General features: G+C 31.2%; 3 protein-coding genes across 3 annotated transcripts; 2 read left to right on the top strand and 1 right to left on the bottom strand.

Annotated features, from left to right (window-relative positions):
- Positions 1–842: 842 nt before the first annotated feature.
- HELRODRAFT_63219 (hypothetical protein) lies at positions 843–1847 on the top strand (the record flags this gene model as incomplete). Its single annotated transcript, XM_009011309.1, has 2 exons — positions 843–1023; positions 1303–1847. 2 exons carry the CDS (start codon positions 843–845, stop codon positions 1845–1847), a joined length of 726 nt encoding a protein of 241 aa, XP_009009557.1.
- Positions 1848–3938: 2091 nt separating this feature from the next.
- HELRODRAFT_159423 (hypothetical protein) lies at positions 3939–6759 on the top strand (the record flags this gene model as incomplete). The annotated part of the gene is made up of 7 exons (XM_009011308.1): positions 3939–4001; positions 4445–4524; positions 4781–5382; positions 5812–5867; positions 6081–6258; positions 6414–6486; positions 6660–6759. 7 exons carry the CDS (start codon positions 3939–3941, stop codon positions 6757–6759), a joined length of 1152 nt encoding a protein of 383 aa, XP_009009556.1.
- A 573-nt stretch (positions 6760–7332) lies between these two features.
- HELRODRAFT_62061 (hypothetical protein) lies at positions 7333–8413 on the bottom strand (the record flags this gene model as incomplete). Its single annotated transcript, XM_009011307.1, has 4 exons — positions 7333–7440; positions 7564–7771; positions 7961–8033; positions 8305–8413. The coding sequence occupies 4 exons, from the start codon at positions 8411–8413 to the stop codon at positions 7333–7335; spliced, it is 498 nt and encodes a 165-aa protein (XP_009009555.1).
- Positions 8414–9335: the final 922 nt, after the last annotated feature.

The following is a 9335-nucleotide window of genomic DNA, read 5'->3' as shown; positions in this document are numbered from 1 at the left end:
CAATAACGACTTTGTTGGATTTCAAGGCTGCTCCGTGAGTAGTATCGGAGAGAGAGAACAAGTCGTCCACCACAACGATGCTGATCCGAAGAGTATCAGAAGCAACGTCAGTACAAACAACAACATTTGCAATATTCGAAACAACAGCAATTATTTCAGCGCTAGCCAAGTAAACATTTCCAACACCGCCATCACCAACAATCACCGCTCCATGTCCTTTTGCTCACCCACCAAAAGAGAATACCCAACCTTGAAAGATCTTGTGACGTCTCCTCCAATGTTGCAGCAACATTCTCAACAACATCCGGAGCCATATTTACAACAAAACCAGCAGCAGCAACTACAAAATCATCTCAAATCGCAACAATTTCATCCATTAAATTTGAAATCATCAACGCCAACAAAATATTCACCGATTTTGAGTTTGCCTCAAACCGTCAACAGCAACAACAACAGCAGCAATGGCGACAACCGCGTCAGTAGCAGCAGCAACATTGTTAATCACCACAACAATAACATTAACAACAACATCGACAAAAACAACGTCACCACAGACAACACTAACAACATCATCAACAACAACAAACCTCTATCTTTCAACATTGATGCAATAAATTATCCCAAAATTGAACTGGTGAATTCTGGAAAGGGGATGAAGAATCCATTCGCCGATAAGAAAGGATTTACTGATATCCCAATTGGTAAGTTTAAATTCATTCATTCATTCATTCATTCATTCATTCATTCATTCATTCATTCATTCATTCATTCATTCATTCATTCATCAGTTTATTAATTAGTTAATATATTTATTCACTCATTAATCTTTCTCTCCAGACAAAATGGAGACGACGGCAGACGACAAGCACGTCTGCCTGATCTGCCACAAGATATTCCCGAAGCAACGCATCCTGAACCGCCACATGAAGTGTCACAGCGACATCAAACGATACCTGTGCACTCTCTGTGGCAAGGGTTTCAATGATACCTTTGATCTCAAGAGGCATACCAGGACGCATACAGGTTGGTTTTCGGAACGATTGACTGACTGATTGGTTGGCAGATTTAATTGGTTTGTTGATTCAATGTGTGTTTGGATGACAACGATCCCAGCTGTAATTAAGAAAGAAATCGCAAAAAACATTTGATTGATCGAGTTATTGAAATGTTTTCTCTATTTGAATGTGTGATATGATTCAAACAATTGGAATTCAGTATTAATGAGCAATCAATTAATTAATTCATTAATAAAAAAAACTTAACTGAACAATCATTTAGTCAATCAAACAACTTGAACAACAGGAGTGCGTCCGTACAAATGCAGTCACTGCGACAAAGCATTCACGCAGCGGTGCAGTCTGGAGTCGCACGAACGCAAACTGCACGGACTTGAAATTCCCTACGCTTACAAGGAGCGCCGCCACAAAACATACGTCTGCGAGGAATGCGGCCACACAAGCGACCAACCGGAAGTTCACTATAAACATCTGAAGGACAACCATCCCGATTGTCCATCGCTCAGGAGGACTCATGATAGAAGACTCTTCAAGTTTTCCGCCGCCGCCAATGTGCTCGCGTCGAATTCTAACAACACCAACAGCAGTGGCATGAATGACATTGATCAAAACATTAATCTGAACAATGAACATTTAGTCGACGAAAATAACAACGACTTTGGTTGCTATGACAACAATTATCATGTCAACAGCAACAGCAGCAGTTTCTACATTAACGATAACAGCAATCACAGCAGCAACAGCAGCCAGCAAAGCAGATGTGACATCAAACACAACATCAATGCATACTCCGATGATAGTTGCTGCTCAACTGTTGATGTCAGCCGATAATGTGCCTGTCAGCCAATCCATCCATACAACTGAATGAAGCAGTTTGCAATCATTATCTGAAATTTGCTTCAATTATATTTGCAGCGTGGGATCTAAATTTATATTGTAATCGAATTTCTTTAATGTGTCCGAAATGTAACAACTTTTTTTGCAAAATGCACACTGCCTTGTTAATCTTTTGTGCCATTTGTGAATGTGTGAATGTGTTTCTAATTTTTCAAATTTTAGATTTAAACGATATTTTGACGTTTATAATAAAAAACAAAATTCTTTTGATTTAACAAGTTTGAATGTGAATTGTGAAGTATTTTATTTTATCAACTTTTAACATTTATTATTTTTTTGAGTGATTGTGCCTTTTGACTGTGAACATTTTAATTAATATTTTAAATGTTTTATTAAAACAATTTCACTAACTTAAAAGTTTAAAGACGAATGATAATAATTTAAAAAAATGTAATCCAGGTTATTGTGTGTGAATTTTTCAAACCAATTTTCATTATCGTTTGTTTTGAAAAAAAAAAATTTTATTTTTTGAAATTTTTAATTGAATTTGAAAAATACTTTGGAACTTTTATTTTGTCCTTACATTGTTAATTCTTGAATATTTTCATCTTGTAATTAGGTTTTGTAAATTTTTCAAATATTTTAACATGACAATTGAATGCGATCATACGCTTTTTTCAAAAATTTTTTGATTAAACTTTTAAAAAATAGTTTAAGTGTCATACAAACTGTTGAACTTATTCAAGCAAAAATTTAATAACTTTATTCATGCCATTGAAGTAAACTAGCCAAGAAAAAAAAAATTGTGAAAATAAAAAAATTTATTATAGACAAAAAATTTTTAAAGACGTTTGAAAAATTGACGAGACTTATAAAAAGTTAACCAACCGTTTTATAATCTCATCAAATAACAATTAGCGTGAGTTAAAATTGAAATTTTTATAAATGTATTTTATTAAAGACAGGAACATCGAACTTGAGAAATCTAAGCTGTTTGCCGCTTTAAAAAGACTAGAAAGTCATCCTTTTACATTTCATACTTTGCATATTTTTACATTCTCTGCGTCTAACAGAAATTTGTTTGCAGAATAAAAAGAAGATGGTTTTGCTAAGGACAACAATTTTCGTTGAAAAAGAGACCAAAGTAGAGATTAAAGATTTTATATTTTTATGGAAAAGAAGCTCTTCTGCCTCACGAACTATAAGCAATTATTTGTTCAAGAACAAGGGGAGCTTATTTACCATCATGCAACACTTTCTTATGGGTTGAAGCAGGGATATTCAAAGAACCTCAACTTTTTCAACTTATAATTATTTTCGATAATGTCAATTTTATTTTTTTAAATTTATACAAAATAAAAGTAATTATCTATCACATTAAATAACAATTTAAAAAAAAATAAAATTTTGTTACAAATTTTAATGACTAAAATTGTTGTTAATGGCTTGATAAGATTAGAAATCACTGTTCAAATTTAGTTTTATGAGCAAAATTGCCAAATTTCGTTGCCATAACTTGTTCATAACTAGCGATGCTATGGCTATTTTTATAGTTTCTCAGAAATCTCAAATAAAAATGCAAAAAAATGTTATAAGATGGTTACTTGTTTACCTGTTTTAATACTTCATTAGTTGAGCGGTCATGAGAGATTATGCTTCACTCTGTTATTTATTATTTAGTACAAATCTCATCGATCGAGAGATTCATCCTTGTATCCATGGTTTTACAATTATAAGGCTCTTATCCTGCTGACTAAATTATAAATAACTTATTTAAGCTTTTTGGTAACATGTTGTTTACATATTTTTTTTATTTCGAGCAGATCTGTTGTTTTAATAATATATTTTAAAAAATGATTAAAATATTCATTTTAGATGTTTTTTTGTTTAGTGAATAATTTACTAAAATAAATATTCAAAATAAATGGTTCATTACATTTTTGATTTTAGGTAGTTAATGGTTTTAATTTGCACACAAACACAATTTCTGATTTTCCATAAAAAAGTTTTGAAATTTCATTGAATTGTAGTGACTAAGTGTATGAAGAAATATTTTGATGAATTTTATTGCCAATGACGAGAGTGATGACCCAGATTGCTGTGAACACGTCTGCTTATTGCAACACTAGTTCCTGGCCCACTAGTGAGGTTGGACTGGAGTGGAATTTTTATAATTATAAATTATTATTATAAAATTAAATTTTATTAAATTTTTTTAGTAACTATGACTTAGAGTTCAAAATAATTTATTTAGATTTGTTTTTTATGGGATTGTTTTGCTTATTGTAGCATGATAATATAAAATAATTATATATGCCCCACCCCCCATCCCTTATTTATATATTTATATTATTAATTATTAGTTAATTAATTTCTTATGCACGTAATTGTAAGTAAATGAGTTAGTGTTTGATTTAATCACTATCTGTGATTTCTTTAGGTAAATAACTGAAGTAACTGATAATTGATTTAATCACTATCTGTGATTTCTTTAGGTAAATAACTGATGCTATTTTGTTGCAATAAAATGTTTGATCATCATTTAATTACTCTTTCTTTTTCATATTTTTTATAATTAACCATTGTACCAGTTTGCATATGAAAAGTTTGATAGGAACAGAAGCAACTGGCTGGAAAGATTCCCAAGATCTCATCACTACAGCAGGAGAAAGTCTGAAACACTGCTAGATAGTAGTGTCAGCAGCTCCACAAAAGCTAGTCGATCATCAATGTAGTGTAATTGAAACCATTATATTTATTTTAGTTATCTTTTAGTGGCTGTGCATAGGTAGATGTTGTTGCCGATTTAAACATGAATAATTTAGTTATTAGTTTTTTTTTTGTCATCATTCCTCTAATTTCAAAATCCACAGAGATTTTTTATTGTAGAACAGCATGAAAATATTTTTTCTTTCAATACTTTTCAGTGAATTACTTCATGACTACAGCTCGGGGAATGCTTCAAAATGCAGCAGACCAGATAGAAGAACCTATGGTCAGATTACAAGAGAATCAACAACTGATGATTATAAAGAAAAACCCTTGATAGCAACTGACATTGTTGAAGATTTCCCATCAAGATGTACCAGACAAAATGTTAAAATTAACTTGCAACTAAAAAAAGCTGAAAATTTGAAATTTGAGATCAAGAATAGTAATTGTGTCGCTAGTAGCAATGGCTTGGACATTAGTCACAATATTTATTATAATAATAATAATAATAGCAGTAGTAATAAAAATGTCAATAATGCTAAAAGGTGTAGTTCAAAAATTATTAAAAATAGCAATAATAAAACTGACAACATCAATAACAATGTTAATAATGATAATAATGCCACTGATAGTGGTGCGAACAATGTTGATAATAAAGTGACTGACAACAGCTTGTGTAGTAGCGACACAAAGCTGAAGACAAACATCTCATCACATGTTAAGCCAGAGAAAATTGAAAAGAGAAAAGTATTTGGGGCTGTTTTATCGAGTACAGAGCTTCTGTTTGATGATGAACTTGACAACGAATTAGTACCAGGTTTAATAAATTTGTTAGAAATTTTTTCAATTACAGTTTTGAAGGAAGTGCTTGGCAAATGAACGTTTAATAGTGTTATTTTATCACTAGAAAAATATATCTTCTTCCATCTCTTTTCTTCCTAATGGTAGAAATAGTATAGTTTAGCATTTTGGTTTATGTGATGTTTTAAAGTATGTTTTAAACTATGTTATCAGCAAGATTTTGTAATGGTTAAGGTGCCTGGTCTTGCTGCTGTTGCAGTCAGTAGCGTGATTAAAATGTCGAGATTTACTCCCATCACATGCCACGTGTCTGATGCTCAGATTTGTGCATGTTTATTGTTAATGGCTTTGAGAATTAATTGAGAGAGAATTATCAATAACAAATCATCATCATTTTGAAACCATCAAGTCATATTTCAAAAATCGTTTTTATTTTAAATTAAAGTCCCTCACTGGAGAATTCAGTCTTTCACAGGGAAGTATGTGATCGAAGGAACAGAGGTTGGCATTGAAGTTTTACTCTACATTATTTTATCATGAATTAATCACTGATGCTGGTGCATGCATTTTTTATTTCTAAATTAAGTTGATATAATCAAGCTTAAAAATTGTTAAACAGCTGATCTACATTACACATTATTAATAAATTTTAAAATGTGTAATGTCAAGACTGATTAGCCAATTGTTTGATCTGCTTGTTGACATTAATAATAGGATCTCAGTGACAATGTGTACACAGATAGGCATTCAAAGCACGAATCATCAGAAAGGAAAAGAAAGAAAAGAGATGAAAGGTGCTTAGAAGATTTGGAAAAGTTGAACAAATTAAATAGCAACAACAAATTAAACATCAGCAGCTGTAACAAGGAACAAACAACCCCTAAAAATACAAGTAAGTACTCAGTTGCAGATTTTTTCCATTCTTTTTTAATTTTATTGGTAAAAAGATTTTTCAATTTTTTTTTATTTGGTTATTCAAATATAAATAATTTCCAACATTATTAATCTGTTATTTTGTAATTGACCTTTTTGTATCTTATAATGCAGTTAGATTCGTAGAGATTACAGAAAATGAGCCAAGGTGCATATTTGGTTCCGTGCTTCCGGAAGCTAAAGAAGAGTAAGTTCAATCTTTATTAAATTGTGTTTATACATTCTACTACACATTTACGGATTAGCTTCTACAGACAATCCTTTAAAACACATATACTTTAGAACAAAAATTAAAATAAAGCTTAAATTTACTTACTTGTTTAATTTAAAGTCTCATCTCATCATTCGTTAACATTTCAGAGACTTCTCCCTGCCGTCTGATTACTTCACTTCATCACCATCTCACTCTAGACCCCACTGCACAAGAAGGAAAAAACATAAGTGGACAAGATGTCACTGAATGCTAAAATAATAAAACAGACAGTTGACTAACAGTTCTTTGAATGAACAAGTTAGGTGGCTAGCTAAATGGTCAAACAGCTAAACGGTCGAACAGCTTAATAAATTGAACCTCTCAATATTTAAATAAATGAAATTTAAAATCATTCTTGCGCGTACTTGACCAGTGCTACTCAAATGTATGTATAGTCTCTATTATTTATTTTTATCATAACATTATTTTGTACGTTTTATAGATTATATTTTTATTAATGTGATTTCAATTTTAAGTTAGCTTTAATGAAATTTTCATAAAAACAGATATTTTAAACATAGTTCCAAGTGAAAATGTATATGGAAATACAAAAATGTCAATTAATGTCATTGAATTTTTATTAAGTGTTGAGAACTTTCTTCTGTAGTCAACTTGTCCACAGACTAAAGCCATCCTCCTCAAGAACCTTGTAATCATCATCACTATTATATTCATCATCATTATTGCCAGCCTGCAATTAAATATTTAGTTATTTAGGTAAAAGCTTAAATTAAAAACATTGTTCTCCATAAAATAATTTTAACAATCATGTAAAAAAGATTACACAATGTTAACTTTTATAACCTTAGGATTTTGTGAAGCACATTTTTTTGTTAGTTCCTTAGCTTTTTCATCAAATAATTGTCGGTTGTTTTTAAACTCAAGAGCCTGTTAGTTTTTGTAAACAAAAATTTATTTAAAAAAAAATATTTTAAAAATTAAAAGATATTCTATTATCAAGGTTATTTAAAAACTGTCAAGAAAAGAATAAATCTAATAAACGAAACCAACAATATCTGGGTCGAGTGGGTCATCAGGGTTTGGATTAGATATAAGGGCCTGAATGCTAAGGAGAACTTTTTCAATGGTCAGTGAGCATGACCACCCATCAGGACCTGTCCCTTTACTTAATAAGTTCAGACATATCCGACCCTGCGAATCAATATTTGGGTGGTATATTGGAGTGTTGAATTTCACTTGTGGCGGATCAAATGGATATCTAGATTGGGCAGTGTTGTGGTTGTTATTGCTAATTGTTACATTACATCTTACTGTGTATAATCAGTAAGATTATAATCAGAAGATAAAAAGACAGAGTAATCTTAAATCTTAAAATTTAAAAACTTTTAAAATCCAATTTTATTCTAGATTAATAAATTAATACTTTCAATCAAGCAACTGAACTTACCTATATGGAATGCTAACAGCAAGTTTAAAGATACCTCCTTTGTATGGGCTATTTTCATCCAAGACTACAATCTCTGAACCACAATAATAATGTTATTTATACTAAATTATATTTTTCCATAATCATAATATAATTAAAATATTAAAATTGAATAAAATAAACTACAACTTAAATTAAAATAAAGTCAATCAACTGTCCCAAAAAAAATATTTGTAACAAATATTTTGAGATAAAGAATTGTAACCTATATAAATAAAAATTAATTTTGTTCAAAAAAGTTTAAAATTTAACTAGAATTCAATAATGATTTAATTAAAAATAAAATTGCGTACTGGCTTCAAGACGTCGCATCTCATATTCACAAGGAACTGACAGTGAAAGTCCAGGAGGAGGATTAGAATTAAAGCTCGCCAACTCATTCTTCAACCGTGACCTCAACAAATTTGGTGGCATTTTGATTTCGGTCAAATACAATTAAAATATTTCACTAGCTATAAAATATAAAATAAACGTCTTAAACGTCAATTTAAAGCTTTCTGTCTGGCGGTTTTTGGCAAAGCAAGTGCAATAAAATAATGAATGCAAGGCACAGACCTTGCCTAGAATAATACAAGGCAACTATAAATAGAAAGTAAAATAATAATTTTTATCGCGTACATAAAATCCAACGTGGAACCAACCAATCACAGATCGAGTTTTTACGAAGTGGTGGTTTTTGAAAAACGTTCAACAAAAATGTACAAGACATAGTACTTTATAATTGTATTAGTCTATCGTATTCTTTCCCGCCGAATAACACAAGAATTGAAAGAAAGCGATCGTGCCATTATATTAATTTTGTTAGCTTTCTCCGACCACCAAAAACTAAACTGCTATATACAATATCTCTGCATTATTTATAATCGCATCGTGTCGAAGATTTGTAGGGTGCTATTTGTGAGCAATCTTCGAAATTTCTTGATTCCGGGTTGCTGAAAAAGAGGTGCATAAGCCATTCCTTTGTACCATCACGACTAACCTTGATGCCACCTTCAGTTCGACGGATAGATCATTCGTCCGTCGCGTGTGACGTCACTGCCGCTCGTCGATTCGTTAAGGCAACAATTATTTTTGCAATGTTGGATTGTGCAAAATGTGTTGATTTCAAACTTATAATATAACAGTCGGAGAAAGATACTGCCATGGAATTTTAAACTGGAATTGCCATCTATAGTATCTCCCAGATATGTGTCGTATCTCTCAAATACATGTCGTGTCTCTTAAATACTGCAAACGTTTTCCTTTTGTCGTGAACTTATGTCAGCGAATAAAAATTATGTGTGTTTCAGCAGTAGTTATAATTTCCAACTAGTATTTTGGCAATGTGTTCATTATG

This window comes from Helobdella robusta (genome assembly GCF_000326865.2).
Source record: "Helobdella robusta unplaced genomic scaffold HELROscaffold_1, whole genome shotgun sequence".
Lineage (NCBI taxonomy): Eukaryota > Metazoa > Annelida > Clitellata > Rhynchobdellida > Glossiphoniidae > Helobdella > Helobdella robusta.
The sequence above is the reverse complement of the archived record's forward strand: the minus strand, read 5'-3'. Positions and strand labels throughout refer to the sequence as shown.